This window comes from Euprymna scolopes, chromosome 17 (genome assembly GCF_053919585.1).
Source record: "Euprymna scolopes isolate OS-2025 chromosome 17, ASM5391958v1, whole genome shotgun sequence".
Classification (NCBI taxonomy): domain Eukaryota; kingdom Metazoa; phylum Mollusca; class Cephalopoda; order Sepiida; family Sepiolidae; genus Euprymna; species Euprymna scolopes.
Window position 1 is genome coordinate 28,381,074 of NC_136498.1, and position 25,816 is coordinate 28,406,889.

The 25,816-nt window shown below is 33.5% G+C and overlaps 1 protein-coding gene across 1 annotated transcript in view; it reads right to left on the reverse strand.

Moving 5' to 3' along the window:
• Positions 1 to 5,893: 5,893 nt before the first annotated feature.
• LOC145297076 (uncharacterized) overlaps positions 5,894 to 25,816 on the reverse strand; it is a 30,200-nt gene continuing 10,277 nt past the window's right edge. Inside the window, exon 2 of the mRNA XM_080143306.1 lies at positions 5,894 to 8,246. Within this exon, the coding sequence (XP_079999432.1) occupies positions 7,706 to 8,239 (534 nt within the window). The 5' untranslated portion in view covers positions 8,240 to 8,246 and the 3' untranslated portion in view covers positions 5,894 to 7,705. The remainder of the gene's footprint in view (positions 8,247 to 25,816) is intronic.

Sequence of the window (25,816 nt, forward strand, 5' to 3'; positions counted from 1 at the left end):
ATCACAAATATATATTAATATAAGATATTTCTCATTGGAAGTAAACCATGACCAAATATTCAACAAAAGCCATTCAGCACATCCTATGCCTTGCGGACAGCGCCATCTCTTCTATTAATAGAGGCAGCTTTTAATAAATAATTAAAAAAAAACGAAAACAATGAGTAATTCATATATAAAATATTAGCGTGGGGGGGAGGGGCGCCCGGCTCTGTCCGGTCGTAAAATACGCTTAAATATGATATTTTAATTCGTCCAGATTTCGTATATATATTCGTTTATAGAGTCGTGATTTCAAAAGTTAAAAAAAAAAAACAATATTTGGGTGCTATCAGCTAGGATCGAACCCGAAAGCAAAACTGTAGCACTCAAAGATGGTGACCTTACCACTATACAAACTTGACACACATATGAACTGATTAAAAATAAACTAGGATGAATGTGCAAAATGTATAACGATTTTTTTTTCAATTTTTACCCTTTTTTTAACCCGTTAAAAACAGTTTTAACCGGCTTAAGACCCATAAAAGAACGGTCTATAAAAAAAATCAATCATTTGAGGGCCCCTAGCGCGGCTCTGAGGCTTTTAGTTTCGAAGATATAGAGTTTGAAAATATGGAGACAGACAGACAGACAGACAGACAGACAGACATAGTAAGTTTTATAAATTAGATGAACTTAAACAAAAGAAAATATTGACAACCTGACACCTAGGATCAAAAGAATCCCTCAACCCGTTTACACACCAGATGGAAAGATGAACAATGGTGTAAGGCTTCCTGTCTCTGGAGATAACATTCAAGTTATAGCAGAGACCAACCATGGTCAGTCATCAGGCCTTAGTTTGATCGCCATAGATACCTATAGTTTCAGAGAAACACTGGAAATCCATCCTGCAGACCTAATATACAACACTCTAACCACTGGTTCATTTAAAATTGTGCAGCTTCCATCGCAAAAAGACAGCATGCATTTCAGATGTTGGTCCGCCTTAAGTCAAGTACAAATAGGCAAAAATATATAGATGCTTGAAATCATTGTAAGAGTGAAAATAGCCACAGCCAAAAGAAAGCATTCTGAAATAATTTTTAAAAAATGCGTAGACTCGCAGAAGATAGGAACTCGTGATTTTTTGGAAAATTTATAATAATGTAGTTAATAAAGGACAATCAGTAATTCCTTCACTATCCAACAACCAGGAGGTCGCTTGCACAGCAACCGTGAAGTTGACCTGCTTGCTCGGTGATTTGCCTCCAACTCCACCTTAGACCCAACAAACAACTCCTTTCCAAATTTCCCTACACAAACTAAAGCCACACTTGATGTTCTGAAAATTACCACTTCTCATACACGCGATATTTAAAAAGAAAAAAAATAAAGTTAGACACCTCCAAAGCATACGTTGTTGTAAGTGAACAATCTCTGATGATGACCTATGTGAGAACTCCTCGTGAGTATCAATAATATTAAGTTCTTATTTTTCTAAACTTGTGGACTAAAGGGAAAAACTATAAATGACATAAGTCAATACAGCGAACTAAGCCAAAAAGAATATGAGAATAGACATCGTACAAACTGGTAGCAGTACTTGAAAGTTGAAACCTTAAAATTCTATAAGATATGGGCATACAAAATTTAAACCAATATAAGAAAAGAGACCAGATGTCATAGTAGTTAACAAGAAAGAAAAATCCTGCCAGGTCGTAGATTTTGCTATTCTGGCAGACCACAGAGTGAATACCAAAGAGACGGAGAAGCAATGAATATAGACGGAACTGGCCAGAGAGCTGAAAGGGATATGGAAAATGAAAAATGGTCATGATAACACTAATAATAATAGGAGCACTAGGAACAATCTCGAAAAATTTCGAAAAAAGAAAGTGCGAGATTGGGACCAAGGGATGTTAAGGAAAACTGAATGCAGAGACTAATACACATGAGCTACAAAACGCTAATCGGTCATATCTAAACTGAGACAGAAGCAAAACAAAAAGATAGAGAACAACACATGGAACCGAGAAAATTGAAACTGTATAATCATAATTTAACTAACCTGCCCCATTTCTGCAAAATAAAATTGTAGTGCCGGCATCAACTAATACCACATCAACTAGTCGAAAAGAATCGAAGAGAACGTAAAGACCCAGGAGAGAAAGCATTAACCAGACCTCCACTGAGTGAGTGCGAAGACACCTGGGGCTTTGGAGAGGCTTGTTGCTATCCCAATTTTAGTGAGCATAAATGGTTATTGCCAGCGAGAAGTCAATGGCAAGCAGGTGTTGCGATGCAACTTCATTCGCAGAGGTTATGGAAAGAGGTGGAGAGTTCTGGAAAACTTGGAGAGACTTGTTGTCACTTGTAACATCAGGGAATATCGTACGTTATTGATAGTGAGCAATCTCTGATAATGGCTTTTGTGAGAACTCCATGTGAGTATCAATAATAATAATAATAATAATATAATAGTATTAAGTTCTTATTTTTCTTATTTTAGATAGATTTTTTAGATGAGGATTGATAATTTGTATTTTGAGGATAATTCGGATTACTGTTCTCATCTTCAGAATTATTCCCCAACGTTTCGGACAGTGTAACCTCCTATCTTATTCAGGTGTATCTTGTAGCACTAAATAATCGTTCTGTCGAACTCGGGAATCTGTACGGTATTTAGAACAGAACGCTTTATTTAACCTACGGGGGTAACATAAAGTACTGTGGTAAAATTCAGTTCTAAGTGATACTCTTCTAGGTGTTGAAGGTTCGATCCTCAGTGCGGAAGACACTAGGAATGCAACTGTAAATTACTTAAGACTTCTACCTGATCATGGCTGACGGAACGAGAGCAAACTTCCCAGTCATTTGTTGGTAGAAGTACGTCATTATTACACCGAGTGTGCTGTAGCATACGAACACCGATAATTCCGGAGTTTTAATCATTACCACAACCACTACGACCATCACCCTTCGGTCTTCTCCGCGCACGCACACACACGCACACACACACACACACACACACACACACACACACACACACACACACACACACACACACACACACACATACGCCATCACCGATGCAGATGCCGACTTTTGAAAGAGCCTCAAGTAAACTCCGGGGGCCTTCCATATCAGCGACAGAGGCAAACGTATTTCGAGAAAGGCCATGGTTTCTGTTACATCCTGAATCTTCCCACGGCCCTTCTAGTCATTTTAAACTTCAATTTTCTTCGTCGCCGACATACCCCCTCCTCCTCCTCCTCCTCCTCCTCCTCCTCCTACTGCTACTACTACTTTTCTTCTTACTCTTTTTTTTTTTACTCTTCTTCTGTTTTTATTCTTTTTCTTTTGCTTTTCTTACATTCTTTTATTCCTTATCCTGTTTTTCCTTGTTCTTCTTCTCGGCTTTATCTTTTTCTTCTATTTTCCTACATCTTCGTCTTCTTCGTCAGCGTCTACTTATTCTTTTTCTTTTTTTTTCTTTGTCTTCTTCTACATTTTCTTCTACTTTTCTTCGTCTTCTTTTTAATTTCTAACGTCTTCTTCTTCTTCGTTGTTTTCTTCTTCGTCGTTTACTTATTCATTTCTTTCCTTTTCTTTCTCCATTTTTCTTTTCTTTGTTTTCTAATTTTTACATCTTTTTTGTCTTCTACTTATTTTTTCTTTGTCTTTTTCTTTTCTTCGTTTTCTACATTTTCTTTTCTTTCGTCTTCTTTCGTCTTATTCTTTTTCGTCTTCTTTTTCTTTTGGTTCTTCCTTATCTATTGATTCTTCTTCTTCTTCTTCTTCTTCTATTTGTCTTCTACTTATCCATTTGTATTCTTCTTCGTTGTCTACTTCTTTTTCTTCTTCTTTTTCTTCTTCTTCTTCTTCTTCTTTTCTCATCCTATTCTTTCACTCTCCCGCTTTCCTTTTTATTATCACCTCTTCGAATCTTCTACTCCTATTTCATAACTTATTGTTTTATTCTTTCCCCTTAGAGATTAACGTTGGCCTTTTATCTTTCAAGAAAATCAAAATTTAAACCTTAGCTAAAACAAATTTCAGACCTCCTTAAAAAGCATAGGTTTTTGTTTTTTCGGTCATTTTTGCCCGTAACTAATACATATATATATATATATATATATATATATATATATATATATATATATATATATATATATATATATATATATATAGTCATCCACATACAGTAATGTTTCGCTGTTTCACAGCTCATCAGTTCGGCTAGACACGCAACTACCTAAAGCCAGGATAGAAACCTGACCGTTCGTACGACAGTCAAGGTTCCTAACCATTATGCTATCGGCGACTGCTGAGCGAGTCGTGAGTTTAACGATGTTTTGACATGAATACCTAAGCTCGATTTGTTTACACAAAGAGCATCGCTTATACGCTAATGGTAATTCGTGTATCACTTCTCAATATGCTCAACTCAAGATGAGGAGCATTATAGTCATCCACATACAGTACTGTTTCGCTGTTTCACAACTCATCAGTGCGGCTAGACAAGCAACTACCTCAAGCCAGGAAAATCTTGAAATTTGAAATATAGACTTTCGTCGTTTATTTGTTAAATGCTCTGTAATTTCGTTGAAGTTCATAAATTGAAAGTTTTGTATGAATTAAAGATGAAATTTTATTGAAAACACACACATACATACACACACACACACACACACACACACACACATATATATATATATATATATATATATATATATATATATATATATATATATATATATATATATATATTAGGAAGTAAACTCGGTTAAAAAAAAGCAGAAAAAGTTCTCAATACGTCATTAGAGCTAAATATGTTTTTTTTATTATTATTTCAACCTTGGGGACTTTTGCTTAAATCAATACAAGTTGTTTCAACTGACCAGACAATAAATTATCGTGCCGATCTCGTCAGACAATCTAAGCCAAGATAAATTAGAAGAAAAAGATTCTTTGAAATTACATATCAGTATCAAAAAAACAAGAGTTGAAGTTCTGGATATAAAGGGTGAGGGAGGAGTGAGAGCTAAGAAAAGGAAAAGAAAAGAAATTGGGGAGAAATATAGATTATATTTATAGTTTGAATTGAAATTAAAGATTAAGAATAGAAGTAAAAAATTTTTTAAATGAATTAAAAAGAAGAGGGGTGATATTTTTGATTAGGAGGGCAAAGAAGAAAGGGAAAATATGACAGAGTAAAAAAGAGAGACTGAAAGGAGTAAATAACGAAAAAAAGTATGCCAAAAAAGTGTCAATAGAGAGCAGCAGTAATTCGGTTAGAGTTTCTGTGGTGTCCAGCCACTATTATAATTAATACTAATGGAATAAAAGACAATTAAATATTATTATTATTATTATTATTATTATTATTATTATTATTATTATTGTTATTATTATTATTATTATTATTATTATTATTATTGTTAGTACTATTGCTACTACTAATGCAATAAAAGATAAATAAATTTTAGCATTATAATTACTACTATTATTACTACTACTAATGCAATAAAAGATGAATAAGCATAATATTATCATTATTACTAATGTAATAAAAGATAAATAAATATTATTATTATTATCATTATTATTATTATTATTGCTATAAAAAGATAAATAACAATTAACTTATTATTATAAATAATGGAATAAGAGGTAAATATCTATTAGTGTATAATTATTACTAATGGAATAAAAGAAAACTATTATTATATTATTAGTACTACTACTACTACTACTACTACTACTACTATTACTGCTACTACTAATGGGGTAAAAGGTAAATAACTATCATTTACTAATTAATACTAATGGGATAAAGGATAAATAACTATTATTATTATTATTATTATTATTATTATTGATAAGGTAATCTGCTTAAGTAAGAAAGTGCTTCAGTATGATGTGAAGTTGCTAAATATCTATATCTATCTATCTATCTATCTATCTATATATATATATATATATATATATATATATATATTAGTAGAACCCTGAGATACGATATTATATTATGCACAGTATATAATATGAATGTATAGAATTAAATAACGCCATAAGGTGGGGCAAATACCGTAACCAGGGGCCGGAAAAACATCGTATTCCACATCGTAACCTGAAAAAACGTATCCCAGGACTACCGTATCCAGGGGTTCCACTTTATATATAGTTCGTCGGAGTCCGTTGACCGGAAATCAATAAAGTACTCATCGCAAGAATGTGAGAGTTTCTATACAAATTACACTGGTCAACAAAAAGAAACTTTTTAAAAGGTGTCTGACATTTTTTAACTGATTTACTATATTTTTTGCCATGCTAAATCTAGAAATAACATCCATTTTGCTCTCGGAGGTCAAATTTTTTTGTAAATTTGAATTTAAAATTATGCGACTTACATTTTTTAAAACAATGTTTTCAAGATTTACTAATGATGTTTCAATGACAAAATGTCAGTTTTTTATGATAAAATTGCTGTATTCTAACAAAGAATCATGTACACTTCATGTACAGGACATGTAACTAAAAATGAAAACTTAATGTTTGCATTATTACGGTATAAATTTTCGTTTTTTTGATTGTCGCGAATGTTTTGGTGTTTGCACATCTCTTTTTAAATTCCAATAGTAGTCCGCCATCATCACCATGTCCCATTTTCCCTGGTAGCGTGATTCCATTTCTCTCAAGTCCTGGTGAAAGCGCTCTCCATGCTCATCGCTTAAAGAGCCAAGATTTTTGGGAAAGCGGTCCATGTGCGAGTACAGTTAGTGCATTTTTATGCTCATATTGCAGCCAAGGTTCCTAAAGGCCACTAACATGTTTGCTACTATATCTTTATAGTTCTCTGCTTTTGTGTTGCCTAGGAAATTCATCACGACCTGAACAAAGCAATTCCACGCTTGTTGCTCAACAGGATTCATGGTCTCCTCAAACGCGGGAGAGTTTTTGATCAGCTGCCTAATTTGAGGACCATCAAAAATACCAGCTTTTAATTTTTCAATTGACAAATTGGGGAAGGTTTTACACAGAAACTGAAAACACCGTCCATCTTTATCCAGGGCTTTTGTGAATTGCTTCATCAAACCGAGCTTTATGTGCAGTGGAGGAAATAAAATACGTCCCCTGTCAACTAGAGGCTTGTTTATCAGATTTTTTGCTCTACAAATTGCAAGCTCTTCACCAACTGGCCATTCTTTTTTCACGTAATGTTGAGTACGATCCCTACTATCCTAGAGGCATAAAAAGCATGGGTATTTGGTAAATCCAGACTTTGAACCAAGCAAGAAGTTGACCATTTTTAAGTCAACGCAAATCAGCCATTTATGTTGGTTATAAGAAATTTTTTCTAGGACGTACTTAATTGCTTCATGCTGTTCTTTTAATGTTGTCGAATGTGCCAATGGCACAGATGCAAATGGATTTCCATTGTGTAACAACACACATTTAAAAGACCTTTTGCTGCTGTCGATAAAAAGTCGCCAGTCCTCTGATTTGTATTCAGGTACGCCGAGATGTTTCAGTAGCTCTACTATGTCATTGCAATAGACTAATTCTTTTTCTTGAGCAAAATATCTTCAAAATTCCTGGTGCCTGGTACAGAAGAAACTTACCTTAACTTTACCATTTAGCATGTTCTTGTCCTTTAAACGAAATGCAAGAAGTTCGGCAGAGTCTTTTGACAAATTTAAATCGCGAACAAGATCGTTTAGTTCGTTTTGGGAAAACAATTTTGGCTGCTCATCATTGTCATCGGGAAAGGATGCATCATGATGATCATCGGTAGTGGCAATGCATCCTGGCTACTGCTGCTTTCTTCAATACTTGTATCTTCAAATACAGGTACGGGAATTTCTTCACTATGAGGAGTAGGGCGCATAGCTGACGGCAGATTGGGATACTCCAGTGTTGTGCGATTTTTTCTGTTAATCCCCATGACATTGATAGCACAAAAGTAGCAATCGGTTGCATGATCTGAAGGCTCTCGCCAAATCATGGGGATGCCAAAGTTCATGGACTTTCGCGTGTCTTTGCTCCATTGACGGAGATGCTCTGTGCATCTTTTGCAAACCATGTGAGGTGCCCAACTTTTGTCTTGATCGCCGAGCTTCATGCCAAAATATGCATAGTAAACGCGCTTGATAAAGGTGGTGACAGTATTGCGATTTGGTGCAAGTGTGTATTCACCACAAACATAGCAAAAAACATCTGGCTTATTTACACACATTCTTCGAGTCGCCATTGTATACCTGAAAAAAATTAAAAATTAAATTTGTGTACGTTGTCTCCATGAAATTTAAAGTCTGTATCAAAAAAATTCGGCACAATTATATCTATGTCCTGCGAACAGTTTTAATCGCACAGTAAGGAAATAATTTGACTCTGAAACACACAGAACCAATACGTAAGACTTACCTTCTCGTCTGCTTTCATATGTTGGTGTGTTTTAATAACAAGTTTTACCATTGAATTCCCGTATGGGCCAAATAAAGTCTTATCTTATCTTTAAATATCGCATAAAAATCGCAAAACTTTAATCAAAAATTGTTTATTCAAATGCTTTCTTCTTTCTATTGCTAGTGCTAAAAAATTTTAATTTGTTCAGGTAATAGAACTTTAAACGGTAAATGGTTAATATTCTGTTGGACCTTTCTCGGGTATTTAAAAGTTAAAAAATAGAAAATTAACGATAGCTTAAAATGTCGACCTGACCCAGCAAAAAGAGTGTTACTTTTAGATTCAGCACATCAAAATTGTCCAAAATCAGCTTACAAAAGTGAGACACCAAATTTGTTGTTGACCAGTGTTATTCATTTAAAATTAATACGTTACATGTTCCCAAGCCGTAGTGTAGTTTTAATGGCATGTATCGGCGTATTATCACTACATTTTACAAAGAAATCATCACTTACCAGAGCCCAGAGGCCACTCGAGGATGAGGGTTAAAGAGTATACAGTAATCAAAAGGACAATATCATAGTAATCGTTAGAAGTGTAAATTTGGTAAATTGGATTACTTAAAGGGAAAGGCTTATCAAGAACTTTTTTATATTGGACTTGAAGACGGTCATATTGTAGTCAGCTGGAAAGCAGGTAATCGAACGATAGTTCCACAGGTGTGCAGTTCTTAGAAAGAATCTTTGTTCATGGAATTTACGTTTAGGTTTAGGTGCAGATAAAGAGTGGGAGAAATTATTGATATTGTTTACAACCAAACGAGTGTTTCTCGTGAATGTTTGGTGGAGGGTGACCATGGATTTGAGCTCAGACGAGCACTTGGTATGAAAATAACGATAAAACAGTGACAGGCTCGCAACGTTTCCTCTATGAGAAATATAGTGCTGGGAAGAGAAAAGGGCATCCCCACTAGGCTACGAAGTCTATTCTGAACTCTGTCAACGCAGGATAAGGTCTTCCTAGCAGCTCCGGTCCAGATTTGACAGCAATACTTCATCCTTGGATGTAACTGACAATTATATAGATAGAGAATTGCATCAGCAGGTAGATATCTACTGGATCGAACCATTTTCCCAGCGACCTTGGCAACGAATCTGATGTACGTATTCCATTTCAGATTAGGAGTAAAGGTCAAGCCCAGAAGATTGTCAAAACGTGGAGCCTCCCAAACTCGACGGCCATTCATTTCAATTGATGTCAGATGTTTCTTATATGTTATATCTCGCCTCTTTTGGAAATAGGGTACGATTATGTATTAAATAATCCTTATACACTGAAATTTACTTCAAGAGGGGATATATAACATATGAGAAATATTTAGAATCAAGTCTCCCTTTGTTGTTATTTCGGATCATTTGAAATCAAAGCAGCAAGTTTTAGTCTCCCCCTCTATTTAGACAAGAGTTTTGGGGAAATATCAGATATTTTGTAATTCATATGCAAAACTAGCAAAACAAATGATTACGATTGAAACATTTTATGGCTGTAAAAAAATGCCAAAAATAGGTTCCGGATGATGGATGATCCCCTTAATGTGCGACCTTATGGGGAAATGTCACATAGCCAACTACCTAATTCAGGTACTTAGCTTTCCAACGAGATTTTATTTGTTAAATTCTGATCAACAGTCGGTGAGAATTGGTACTAATAAAATTGATAGAATATATATTAGGCACCGCCAAAACGGATGAGGGAGTAAGTATTTATTGACGAAGTCTCTCTTAAAAATCCATCAAGAATCAAGTAATTATCCAATCAATACGAAATTTTCACCGATTATTAAGTAACGAATGAACTTTACATTGCTGTACATTTTGTTCATAATCGATATTTATATATATATATATATATATATATATATATATATATATATATTTGCCTACAAAAAAACTCCCTTTTTTATTTGTGGCTACAAATATGCTTAAAAAATCAGCCGAAACTGAACAAAATATATTGTATTGTGGGGAGGGTTAGGATTGAAAATAAAACAAAACAAAAAAAAAACATCTGCGCACGTATCAAATTTTAAGGTTGAAAATCCGAATTTTGAATGTGCTTTATTTTTCACCTTTTGTGTTTTGAAGTATGAAATTGTTGAATTAATATCTTTCAGATTAGCAAAAAAGTTTATATATTTTCATGTTTTTTTTCGAAAAACATTACTTTTAAATCTTTGAAAAATAAATTTATAATTTTTTTGTTTTAATTAGTTCAATATTGCTAATATACCATTAAATAGGCAATACTTTGAAGAATCGATACAAAAAAGAAAAAAAAAAACTGATAAATAACTACGCATTTTGCTAAAAATACGATAATTTCTCTCGACAATTTCTTGTTAATTAACCTCCTTGTTGATTCACCTATGGTAGACTAAGCGAAATACTAGATGCAGGAGTTGTTTTCAACACATACGACGCCTAGCATTCTCAAAATGGTCACTTATCTGGTACTAGCCAGCCTTGTTGTTGCTTAACTTCGGGGATTATGTAGGCAACAAATATATGGGGAAATATGTTTATTCAATTATATTTCACTTTTTATTCATATCAGTCAGTATATTCTAAATTTCAAGGTGTTGACCATCTTGACGTTTATTTCTTTAAGTACGTTAAAAATGCACAATCCTTGATATATATATATATATATATATATATATATATATATATATATATATATATATATATATATATATATTCAAGCAAACATTATTAAATGCAATGGAGATACTTTGCTTGATGATTCTTTTTTCTTTTTTCGATTTTCCGTATAATCTTTCTCATATCAAAATCGAAAATATTAATGAAGGTTTCATAGTTGTTACTGTCACGTGGGCTTTCGATTCGTCCACGAATCATCTTAGGCTGTTGAGGAAATAAAAGTGAGAAGGAGCGAAAATGGAAATGAAAAAGTGCAAAGTAAAATATACATTAAACCGCGTTAGGTGATGGTCAGTTAAAATATATAAAGTCGATGGAAAGTCGATTAAACTATAGGTCGATTAAAAATTCGAGTATTAAAATTAGCAGGTTCGAATGTGTGTAAAAGGACACTGCTCAACCTTTATACTCAACAAATTGTTTATCTACAGACTTGAAATTTAGTATATAGAATGTTCATACATCTGGAAAAAGTTTTAATCGATTTTCGCCGAAAAAAAAAAAGGCTATTAAGGGGTCAAATTTGAAAAATTAGTTCGTGGGGGGGGTTATCGAATTTTTATCTGTTTGGTAACTATGTTAAGTATAAGTTAATTTGAAAACACTTTTTAAAGATCGTCTGAAATTGTCTAATAATTATCGTACCTGATTCAATGTCTTTAAGTTTTGGTTTCGATTTCATCTCAAGTATTTTTTTTTTTACTTACAATTCGTTACTGTTTAGAAAAACATAATAATCGTATACATAGGTGTCAATTCTTTTCCGTTTTTTCTACTTCATTTCTTTTAAGGAATTAAACGCCATGTTTAATACCTACGGTATTTCGTTTTATAATAAATAAGAAATATGCATTAATTAAAATATATATGTATGCGTATTTTACAACCGGGCAACGACGAGTGACCTTCTAGTAAATATATATATATTCTTCGATTATAAACAAGTATATACTATTTCTAAAAGTTCAATTAAAGTGAATTTTCCCCTTAAGATCGTATACAATATTAGTTATCATTCCAAAATGACTTAAATCTCACCTTTAATTTTTGGCTAGTATTTTTTTATGCAGACGCCTAGATTTTACTTATAGCACGTTTTACACATGTTTCGTTGAGTAGCGGAAGATCATAAGTAACTTCTCAGAAATAATGCACGTTGTTAAAAACAACTAATGGAAAGCTGATTATATGAAATGGCAAAGAAGAAAACAGATAAAAAGGAAATGGAGATATGTAAAGCAAAAACAACTAATTGCAGTCACTCCCCAAAATAATTGAATTAAAAAACAAGCGTGTTATTACGTCGATGCATGACTTTAAAACCACGCTACAGTTTGGGAAAATGTAACGTATACATTTTAACTGAATAATTTAGATAGTAGTTCTCACATTCTTGCGATGAGCACTTTATGGATTTCCTTTCTACGTACTCTGACGCACTATATATACAGTAGGACTCCGAGATGCGATGACCATAGGATACTTTTTTTTTTCATGTTACAATGTGGAATACGATGTTTTTTCTGCCCCCTTGTTACGGTATTTACCCCGCCTTTCGGTTTTATTTATAATGTTATTTGATTATATACATATGTATTATATACTGTACTGTATTTTATTACTAATTTTAATGCCGTATCCCGCAGTTCTACTGTATATATATATATATATATATATATATATATATATATATATATATATATATATATATTCAATAAAATAAAAAGCTATAGCAAACATCTAAATGACTACTTTAAACACAGTTCCTGATTTCAAAAAAAGAAAAACTAAAAGATTCATCTGCCTTACTTTTAATGCTAGGTTTATTTATGGTGTCTTTTAAATTCAATAAAAATCCTCCTAAATTTCCTGATGAGGAGACCGTGCTTACCAAAAAAACTATATATAATTGTTCTACATAACTTCATGTATAGTTATAATAAGATATATCTATTGTAAATCTACTAAGCTAAACTATAGATTTTTAAATATATATACTCATTAAATTGACGTCTATAAATTCATTTCGGAATTATTAGTTAAATTTAATTAAAAATTAAATAAATAAATAAAAAATTAATAAAAAATAAGATTTAATTAAGGTACATAGGAGAGGGGGTTTAAAGTATAAGGAACACCTGGGTTGGATATAATCTATAATTTTTAGGTCTAAACAATATTTATAAATCTTATTAACTTGAATTAAAATTAGAATTAGTTTTAACTTAAATATACATTTATTTAATTATAATTAAAATAACATGTTATCGAAGGTAGAAAATCTGAAACATACTTATTAGAAAATTAGGATATATGCAATGATAAAAATTATGCTTAAATAAAGAATAATTTCGTAAAATGTTTATTAAAAATAGATTGCTGTACGTAGAATTGAGTTATGTTTGTGAAATGTAAAAATTAAAAATATTTCTTTCAATATAAATAATAATGATGGTGCTGATATTGATAATAATATGAATAAATATATAAATAAGTAAATAAAAATTTTAAGTAAATGGAAGTAACTAATTAATTTACACTTCAACATTAGCGGATATGAAGTATAACTTAATAACTTATGATTTTCGATTGACATAATCTGTAATACTAACATTTTGTATTGGAAAAATTAGTGAATTAATTTATAATATAAATCGATTTAATTCTTTTAAAATAATATTGAGTGAAAGACATTAAAACTATATTAAAATTAAAAATTAATTATTAGTTGAATTTGGAAGTCTATACATTGTGAAAATAAAAATTAATAAATATAAGTAAAGTTAATTTCGTTAGATTTGTTCCAAGGGGGGGTAACTCTGCCTCACTTTATTAAGTTAATTTAATTATTGACAATTAGGATATAAAATAATTTTCAGATTATTTTTAAATTAAACAAAACGTAAAAAATCATAATTATAAGGATTGATAAGCTTGATTATAATAGTTAATAGATTTGAATTATGTATGGTTTTCAATTTGGATCAGTTGTTTAGTTATGATAACTTACTGAAATTATCAATCGTATTTATTTAGCTTAGTTTAGTTTCGTGTATACAAACATGTACATTAGTTTGTAATTTGTTGATATTATTTTCATAAGTATGTATACAAAGCTTAGAATTCATAAATTTACTAATTATTAAATAGAACATTTCGGTAAAAGATTCATAAATTAATTAAAATTGTTAGTACGAAAAGTTGGGTTTAATGACTTTGTTTTATAAAAATTCAATATGGCGTAATGGAAAAATATAAAGGTAACTGCAACTTCTCTTCCAATTTTCGGAATTTTACCATGTCAAATCACATTTCAATTCCTTTTGACGGAGTGATCGTTGCTATTTCTTCTGATGAGTTAAGGGTATAATGGAGTCATTGATTAATATAATAATTAAGTGATTGATTTTGCGTGACGAAACAGATACTGTTAAGAATTGTATAAGTCAACTGGATTAAAGGAATAAATTATAAGATGGTCAACATCATGAACTTTGGGATATAACTTTTTGTCATTTATTCTCTATACATATATATATATATATATATATATATATATATATATATATATATATGAAGAGAAGAACACATTCCTTTGAAACGCGGATTAATGCATTGTGAATGCGTTATCGGCAGCTCCCGTAACTCTCGCTTCTCTTAATTTGTCCCTTAGTCCTCATTTAGAATGAGTGATTTTGTTTTGACAAAGGGAGAATTAAAAGCTGTATTCTAGGTCGGCATTATTTTGCGTGAGTAGTCGTCTGGGATGTCGGAAATTTTTTGTTTCTATGTCTATCCTTGTAACCATGTCACTAATAAGGGTGCTGGAGGAAAACGTTTTAACTGACCTGGCATTATCCGCGTGATAGTCAGGGATCCTAACCACTAAGGAGGCTGTTGTATCAATAGGTGCGAGGTACTGGGGCTGCTGTATTGCCAATTGGTGAATAGATTATGGATCATGCAATAGCTTCTGTTGGGGCTTCTCGATGTCATATTAGTTGGTAATTGTCACAGCTTTACCTTATCATGAGCTAGAAAAAATATATTTCTTTGTTTCTTTTTCTCCCTTATTTTTCCTCTCTGTCCTGTTCTTACCGTGTCTGTCGACCAAAATTCTATCATAAAAAATTTCCTGAAAAAATACACCATTAAGCCCAGTACTTCAACTTCCAACGTAGACTCCCACTACCATGTCTCCTCCAACACCAGGGGTCTACGTTCCAACGTATCAGAGGTTGAAACCCAATTACAGGAGACTAAACCAGACCGATTATACCTAAACGAAACTGGCATTGGATCGACTAGACTAGATGAGTTCGTAATTATAGGATACTCTAACTTAACATTCAAATCTAACCTCCAAGATCGGCATTTCATGGAATATGTTCTTACATTAGAGATGGCCTTCAATGTGGTAGAAACATCTCCAGAGAAGATCCTAAATTACCCTATATGTGCTTCAGGATTGCGTTCACGTCTATGGATACTTCAATGTTCACAATGTGGAATGGCTGGCCCATTCAAACAAAACAGAAGATGGGTGGGAGTTCTATCACGGTTTCTACATTGCTTATGACCTAACTCAGATTGTTCACGTACCCACCCCCCGTGCCCTACACTGATGGTCAACATAAAAGTCTCCTAGACCTTTTTCTCACAACTTGCCCGGAGCTATGTTCATCTTCCGTTCTGGTTCCACTGGGACATTCCGACCACTCAGTTGTATCAGTTAAGATAAAAACGAAATGTAATAAAACTTCAGACGTACCTCTCAATCGTACAGTATATCAAGACTCTGTGGCTGACTGGGATAGTTTTCGTGCGTTCCATGTTTAAAATGAATGTGTCCTCTATAATATCAGACCTGACGGAAGTCGATTGTAGCTATACACTGCTTCATACTCTTCAAAAAAATATAGCCATAACCTACCAGCCAACCGAGGTTCTCTCTAAAATGTGATGTTGCTATTGCGCACAAAAATCACTTTTTCTATTGCTTCCAATATAATAGATGTACTGAGACTAAAGCCGTTTTCAGGACTGCCAGCAACCACTGTAAAAGAGTAATAAAGAACGGGAAACTGTTGTATGCCAAGTCCGTTAAGTCTAAAGTAGCTGAGCAGTGGCTTGGTTCCCACCAATTTTGGCAAATAGCAAACAGGGTCCTGAACAGAAGTGTGTGCTCTAGTCCAACCATCATTAATGGACCTGAGGTAATCTCGCAGCATTAGACAAGGCCAAACTCTTTGCCAAGAACATTCCAGCTAATTTTACTCTATGCGATCAACCCCCCCCCGTATTCCCTCCTGTATCTGAAAACACTCTATGCGACAAAATATCTGTGCGTGACGTTGCCAAGCTTATTAAAACCTTGATTCCAGTAAAGCAACTGGCTCTGACGGTATTCCGATTATAATGCTGAAAAAGCTTCAACCAGAACTAGCGCCCATACTTACAAAGCTGTTTAAGCGCTGTCTTAAGGAGAATTGCTTCCCAACACCCTGGAAAACCTTGTCAGTATATCCAGTATTTAAGAATTCAGGTGATCGGTCATTTCCCTCTCAGTACAGACCTATGTCTCATGTGCGTCATGAGTAAGTTGCTGGAATCTGTGTTAAATAGAGAAGTAGTCAACTAACTCAACAAAAATAAACTTCTTAGTGATATACAATATGGTTTCCGTTTTGCTAGATCTACAGCAGATTTTCTTACGGTTATATCTCATAGGATTAGCGAATCTCTTGACGGAGGCTTCCTTTCTAGGGCAGTTGTTTTTGACATATCAAAGGACTTTTATAGAGTATGGCATAAAAGTCTACTTCACAAGATCTCCAGTTACGGTATAGCTGGAAATGTCTTCTCAATTAGTAAATCATTTGTCTCTGATAGATTCATAAGAGTAGTGGTTGATGGGCAGAAATAAGAAGCTCTTAGTATTAATTCAGAAATCAGAAGCTCACAATGCTGGAATTCCTCAGCAGTCTATCTTGGGCGCAACTCTCTTCCTGATCTACATCAATGATCCAAATCATACCCTAAGATCATTCGTAGACATTTATGCTGAAGACACTACCATCTATGGCAAGGCTTCAAATACCGTAAGTGACCAAGGTCTCTCTAATTCTTTCTCCTCTGGTCTTGAGCACGTGGTGCAATGGGGAAAGAGGTGGCTGGTTACTTTTAATGCATCTAAACCCGAGCTTCTATCTTTACATCATCAACACTCTAATCCCCGTCTAGCATCAATTAAAATGAATGGCTCTCGTCTCGTTTTGACAAGCTTCTAGATCTAACTTTTACTCCTGATCTGAAACGGAACATGTACATCAAATTTGTTTCCAAAGTCACTGGAAAACTGATGGGATCCTTCTACCAATCCAGTAGATATCTCATTGCCGATGCAATTCTCTATAAGAAGCAGGTACGTCCAAGGATGGAGTACTGTTGTACATCTGGGCAGGAGCTGCAAGAAGCACTTATCCTTTCGTGACAGAGTTTAAAATAGACTTTGGAGCCTAGTGGGGATGTTTTTTTCTCCTCCCTTCAACCTCTTCCCCACAGAAGAGACGTTGCAAGTCTGTCTCTACTTTATCGTTATTTTACTCTATGCGATCAACCCCCCCTACTCTACTTTATCGTTATTTTTAATGGAAAATACTCGTCTGAGCTCCAAATTATGGTTCCCCATCGCCAAACTTTCACGAAAAACACTCATCTGGTTGAAACCACTATAAATAATTTCCCCTATTCTTTATCTGTGTTTAAACCTAAACGTAGATTCCATGATAAAGCTTTTTTCTTAAACTGCACGCCTGTGAAACTCTCTTCCCTTTCTCTGCTTTCCAACTGACTACAATATGGTCGTCTTCAAATCCAACGTAAACAAGTTCTTGATAAGCTGTTCCTTTTAAATAATCCAATTTACCAAATTCCCACTACTAATGATTACTACGATATTGTTCCACTGACTACTCTACACTCATTAACTCTTATCCTCGATTGGCTTCCGGGCCTTGATAAGTGGTGAGTCCTTCATAAGAAAAAATATTGAGTATCCTGTCGATCAATAAATTATTGTAATCTATAATTTACAATCTTAAATTGTGTTCTATAGTGCTCGATAAATATGGCACTGGTAAAAATGATCATGGAAAAATTGGCCAGGTAAAAATGGTACCGGTAAAAATGGCAAAATTGAATAAATAGATAAAAAGGCACTTCTGGAAAGGCCCTAATCTACCGTAGTCAAAAGATAAGGACCTTTCTACGTTATCATTCTCCTAGTTTAAAATAGGGCTAATCTCCTTCGCTCTAGTTTGGAAAAAAAAAGTCAGTTTAGTTAGGTTCATTTTTTGTAAAACACGGACAATAATAATTATAACGCTTTATTTAATAATAATTTTATAACAGATATTTGTGTATAATGATCAAACCCTGATCTATAAAAAAAACCTCCCTGTTTAAATTGTTAGATAAAAGTACAGAATAGTTAACAAAATGCCCCCTCTAAGTTAAAGATGGCTTTCTAAATGATCTGCAGCTTACTTACCGTGTTGAAATAACTTATAATTATTATTTAGAAAACCATCATTAAACTGGAGAAGATGGGGTTTTTTTTCATTCTGTACTTTCACCTAACAATTTAATACATAATTGAACTTGGGAAATTGAAATTCTCGTCAGGAGTTATATTACTGATAAAGTTTAATATTAGGCACAGAATCTGATTAAACATCATTTGCTGCTAACTTTGAATCGGGTACTCTTTTGGTTTGCCAATATTTATGAAATTATCGGTGTTTTTTGTCTTGTTTTTGCTTTTTTTATGTTTTTATGCCAATTCGCACTCATAACTTTATTGTTCTGAAAGAAAATTAGCTATTATTAGAGCTTTGGGTATTTATGCAGAATAGTACAGAACCTGTCAAGTATTCAGCTACCGACGAGATTTGAATTACACTACAAACTTGTGTAGCGAGTTCAATCTCTGCTACCGCCGCGCTGGATGGATGGACGAAACCTGCTGAAATAATGACGTTATTATTTTGAAAATTATTCTCTATTGAGAAAATACCCCCCCCCTAAAATTGAACGACTTTCATATTTGCACTGTCTTTTAATGCATTAAACTGCAAAATTTATTGTAGATTTTGACAACCTCATTCCTGTGATGAGAAAACTGCATTTTCGAAACTCCGCGAAATAAAGTCTTTCATGTTCATTTATACTCCTTGTCAGATAATTAAATATTTTGTACACCTTCTTTACAGATTTATGTTTGTTTTGTTTTATTTTTTATTTTTTATTTATTTATTTTGGGGAAAATTTTAATTGATTTTCAGTAATAAGATTTTTCTATTATATATATACTAGCAGTTCAGCCCAACTTTGATCGGGTCCTATGTGCTGTTCATAACTTTATGTGCACAAAAAAAACTGAATACACTTTATGTTAAATTTCAAATATTTAGACCAAAAATTGGCTGATTTGTAATTTGGTAGAGACCGTTGAGGTCAATATTTTTTAGCTTCGACTCCAATTTTGATACCTTAACATTTATTTTTTGGGCTTAAATCAAATTAAAAAGTTTGACCCATATCCAAGTAATCTACAACTAAAATTTCAAGTGTTTAGACCCAAAGTTGGCGGAGAAGTTTGATAGAGTTTTCAAAGGTCAAATTGTTGAACTTTGACCCCTTGACAGCCAAATTTCTGGCTGAAAATGGATTTAAAAGATTTTCGCAAATCTCAATACCTCTTCTGTCAAATCTCGAGTCTGTAGATTGAAAATTAACAGAGTAGTTTGATAGGGAAATGTACATGCACCAACATACGCGCGCCCACACACGCACACACAGCTAGACAAATTCACTAACAATTACACCCAGCTTTGTTCGGGCCCTATGTATTGTTCATAACTTGCCCTACGTGTGAATACACTTACGTAAGATTTCAAATGTTTAAACCAAAATTTGTCTGAGTAATTTCGTAGAGATCGCAGAGGTCAGTTTTATTTTTTTTACTTTTACCCCAATTTTGATCCCTTGACATTTATTATTTGTGTCTCAAATAGAAATACAAAGTTTTACCCATGTCCAAGTTACCTACATCTAAAATTTCAAGTCTTTAGACCCAAAATTGGCGAAGGAATTTGGTAGAATCTGCAAAGAACAACTCTTTCAACTTTGACCTTTTGGCAGACAAATTTTCGCCCCAAAATGATTAAAATGCTTGCCGCATGTCTGAATACCCGTTATGTATAAATTTAACATGTGTAGACTGAAAATTGGCTGAGTAGTTTGCTAGACACCGCAACGGTAAAATCTTTTGAAATTTGACCCCTTGGCAGCTCAATTTTTCGACCCAAACCGATTAAAAAGCTTGCCCTATCTTTGAATACCCTTTATTTAAAAAGGCAAATGCTTAGACCAGCAATTGGCAGAGTAATTTGGTAGAGACCGCAGAGGTACATAATTTTAACTTTTACCCCAATTTGACCCCCTCAAATCAAATTAAAAGTTTGATCCATGTCCAAGTAACCTACATTTAAAATTTCAAGTGTTTAGACCCGAAATCGGTGGGAGAGTTTGGTAGAGTTTTCAAAGGTCAAATCGTTTAACATTGACTCCTTGAGGACAAAATTTCTGACCGAAAACCGATTAAAAAGATTTTCGCAAATCTCAATACTGCTGTGTGCATATATATATATATATATATATATATATATATATATATATATATATATATATATATATATATATATATATATATATATATATAGAATATGCAGTCCCCAATATCTTAATGATGAATTTCAATATATTACGAATGTTTTAAGAAAACTACAGTATCCATCCTATTTCATTTCTTACGCAAAGAAAAAAGCTACGAAAATACACTATAACATAAACACACAGAAAAATAAAACAAATACCTCACTATTAAACAGACATCTTTTCATTCCCACCCACACCAAAAATACAAAAATCTACGACACTCTTAATAGACTTGGTTTTCACTTGATACAAACAACTTCCTCAACCATAAAACAGACATTAAAAACTACCAAGCACTCTCCCAAAACCCTCACATCCGATGCCGGTATATATTCCATCTCATGTAACAACTGTCAACAAGCGTACATAGGTGAAACACAACGAAAATTGAAATTAAGACTTAACGAGCACAGAAGAGATATAAGGAATGGTAACGCCCTAAATGCACTCTTTTGCCATTGTGCAGAACACGATCACTCATTTAATTTAGATCAAGCGAAAATTATTAAATACGTGATAGATAGAGCTAAAAGAAGACTTTTAGAATCAGCACTAATATTGAATACTAATACTATTACGCAAAGAAAAGGCTTCTGCCATTTAACCCCTAGCATAGGGAAAATAATAATCAAAGAGCAAGGTATCAGGGCGGATCCTGGCTAGCCGTTTTTCCTTGAATGTTTCAGGAAAATGAGTAGGTTTGCAGAAGAAAAAAAAATGTACATATTTATTTTAACGCATTTTTAAAAGTGTATATATAGACATCGAACAACCCAATCTTCCCATACGCACACATGTTTGTCCTTCCCGACATGGGTAGGATTCAAAAACTGTCTTTTTCGCACGATCTATGACTTTTTCTTTTCTTACATTTTTATTTCAATTATCCTGAAGATGTCCTCTGAAATAAGGACGAAACGTTGATTTTTTAATAATTCCATTCGGTTTTTCTATTTTTCTTAAAACATATATATATATATATATATATATATATATATATATATATATATATATATATATATATATATATATATATATATATATAAGTGAAAGGTAGTTTGCTTGAAGCATTGCTGGTAAATAAAATGTAAGTGTATTAGAAGGCTATAGCAATGTGAACTACCGGTGTGAGAATGAACAAAAATAAATAAACAGATGGAAATCTTGTTGAATATTGAAATAACGTACGTCTATTTATTGTTCAAAGTCGCATATAACTAGCTGTATCAGAATTTTTGTGGGAATTTTTTTACACCCCTAACACGAAACTGAGAATAAAATATAAACATCTCGTAATTTCTCTTTTAAAAGTGGGTTGTTTATTTTCTTTATGGATTATACTTCCAAAATAAACTATTAAAGTTGTATAAAATGTAATAGAAATATTATTTTTTATTTAAAAAAAAAAACAAAAAAAAAACGGTAATGAAATTAATTGAATTTTACGAGCTCAGTATTTTTCAATTTTTAAACTTTAAAAACCTATCAAAACTTTTCTATTGATTCTATATTTACGATATTTTCAGGGTCAATGTGAAATTTTATGCTCTTTCCAATATACCGAATATAATATTTTAGAAAAACGTTTTTTTTACTCCCCTCCCCCATTTTGAAATGTCTATTAAAAAGTAAATAATTAATTTACTAACCAAAGTTTTATATATCACAAATTGAAGATAAAAGATCAGTAAATAATATGTTCAAATTTTAAAAAAAAGAAGTGTTGTTTAGAAATTTACCTGTAAAGTTAGAATTTTGAAACCTTTTTTTTAAACCACGTTGTTTTTTTTTTGTTTGTTTTTTTTTGTTTTTGTTTTTTAATGAAACTTTAATCCTTGCTCCTTTAATTGAAAAAAAATTTAGGGTTTGAATTACATTTTTCGAATAGTTATTAGCTTGGAAAGACAGGGGTCGAATTATTCAATATTTTTCACGAAGTTTTTGACACACCTAGCATATAACAACACATATAAAATCAGTAAATTAAGACTTTTGCTTTTTGGGACCGTGCTGGTTTGTGTCTTTGATATTTCGGGATAACATTCCTTTGTAAAAAAAAATAAATAAAATAAGGTGTAAAAAAAACGACGAATGTTTCAAAAGAGAGAAAGCGCCATGGTAATGAAACAGGAAGATGCGTTAAAACTACAACGCAGACAACAAAGTCGACTTAATAGTGATGGGTTTTAGGTTTTAATTAAATCTGGCGTGTGATAATATATATTTTATTTTATTAATGTATCCGTACTTTATTTCATTTTTACTTGCTTAAATTTTTTCCATTTATTTATTTATTTGCTTGTTTACTTCGCCTTTTATTCATTTCATTTTATTTATTTTATTTTTATTTATTTTTTATACATCTTGGCTGTACTTCGCAAACGAAGATTCTATGAAGGGAGTTGTCCACGTCAACTTCAGGCACGCTTGTGGCTGACGAGCCCCATGCAGGACAAGCAGGTTTGGCCGCAGCGGCTGCAGTCAAAAGTCGCGTCAGGTGAAGCTTCCTGAATCTTTCTCTGCAGGCTTCTTCCGCAGATTCTCTGTGCGGGAGATCTCAAAGGAGGCGACAGCCTGGTGAACAGTACGTCGCCAGGTATCATGGTCAGCAGCGAGAGCAAACCACTGGAGGTGGTCAATATGGAAGTCACTGAGGGACTTCTTCAGAAAGTCTTTATATCTTTTCTTTGGTGCACCTCTGTCACGACGGCCAGTAGAGAGTTCGCCATATATGACTTGGGCAGGCGATGATCTTCCATTCTGGAGACGTGCGCGACCCAGCGTAGCTGTGACTTCAGCAGCATGGCCTCGATGCTGGTGAATTTCGCCCGCTCGATGACCTCAACAGTGGTCTTTGAGAATGCTGCGGAGACAGCGCAGATGAAAGCGCTCGAGGAGTCGTAATTGGTGGCGGTAAATTGTCCACGACCCAGAGCCGTACAGGAGGTTGGGAGTTGGCTGGTAGAGGACTTCCGACTTTTTCGAGTTGACCTCGGGTCCGAAGAGCTGAGCCTTTGCAAAGCAGAATGTGAGGCGCTGCAAGTCTCTTCCGGTGTGGGCAACAAGGGTAGCGTGGCAAAGAGGAGGTCTCGGAGCAGTTGCTCGAGAGTCTTTATGTGGTTGTTGAACAGACTCCCGTTGAGGCGATAGCGAATGTAGACAGCATCGTTATCGTCAAGATCTTAGGTCGCCTGCTTGAGTATCATGCTGAAGAAGATGCTGAACAGAGTCGGTGCCAGAACGCATCCCTGTTTTACGCCATTGACGATGAGGAGAGGTTGTTTTTACTCTGACTTGACCGCTCTGGTCCTCATGCAACTGAACTATCATGCTGAGAAGCTGGAAGGGGGGGGGGGGCAGACGAGGCGCGCCAAAATCAGCCAAAGCCCCTTCCTGCCCACTGTGTCAAATGCCTTGGTCAGATCCAAAACGTTATGTAGAGTCCCCTGTTTTGTTCACGACACGTCCCTTGCAGTTGTCTGGGGACGAAGACCATGTCCGTGGTACCCCTGTTGGCTCTAAAACCATATTGAGTTCCTGGGAGGTGGTCTTCTGTGTGGAAGGTATCAGTCTGTTTAAGAACATAGGGCAAGAATTTTACCTGTGTAAATACTCCCAATTTTGAAAGCAAACGCAAAAGGAGAAGGTTAAGGGGGGAAAAAACTAAAGCAGAGGGTGGAGAAAAGACAGTCACGAAAATGAAAATGATTACATCTAATTTTGTTTATTTATATTAATAGTATTTATTTTTCAATATGTCATTATTATAATTATATATATATAAGGCTTTGAAATAACGAACAGATAATTCCTAGTGATCCCTTTCTCCACAAAAACTCATCAAGAGTTTATCATTGGATTCAAATTAGACATGGTTTTTTAAAAAGATTACCACGTAAAAAGCAACGACTAAATGCGTGTAAATTTTTTATTTAGGGGTAAAAATCATTCGAATGCAAATGTACAAGTAAGTAAAATATATGTACAAATATGAGGGGTTGAGTGAGAGTAAAATATATCCATGGTTAAGATTCAATGAATTATTTCTATCGACAAAGAGAAGGTTTACATAAGAAGATCGAAATGATTTTGAAAGTCAGCCGAGTATGAAACTAAAAAAAAAATGTTGGATTTTCAAGATGTTGACCAATGGCAGATTTCAAGAGAGGGGAAAGCAACGTCGATTATTCAGTCACATTTCTGACTGGATATGTTGTCTGTAAATGTAATGTTCGACCAACATCGACAGCTATTAAATTCATGAATTAGATTATGTTAAGGGAGATGCTTTTTACGTGATAATGTTTTATATATTTTTAATTATTTTAATTTTTGTAATTTGTAATCCATAGATTAACTTCTGATGGGTTTATTGGCGAAAGGGATCCTTAGTGTTTCTCTATTTGTTATTTTTTAAGCTATGTAAAAATGTTGTACCGTATAACAATTGTAACAACAATGTATATATATATATATATATATATATATATATATATATATATATATATATATACTAGCAAAAGTACCCGTCGTTGACTGGGTTATGAAAAGGAAGGGTTATAAATTTGGGTTGAACTTGGGGGTATCAAAACTAAAGCAAAATATAATGAAAGCAAAAATAAAATATATAAACCCCATAATTTATTATACCATACCTGTTCAAACTGAACTATTCGTGACCACACACACACACACATTCAATTTTATATTATATATATATATATATATATATATATATATATATATATATATATATATATATAGTCATTGTTTTTTTTTGCCGAACAAAATTGCTTCCTCAGAGAGGATTTCCACAAAGACGGTAGAAACCCCTTTCAACCTCTATCGGCCGGGTAGCTGAAACAATAATGTAACTTAAAAGAAAGATACGGTAATAAAAAATAAAACGCATATTTGCTCTA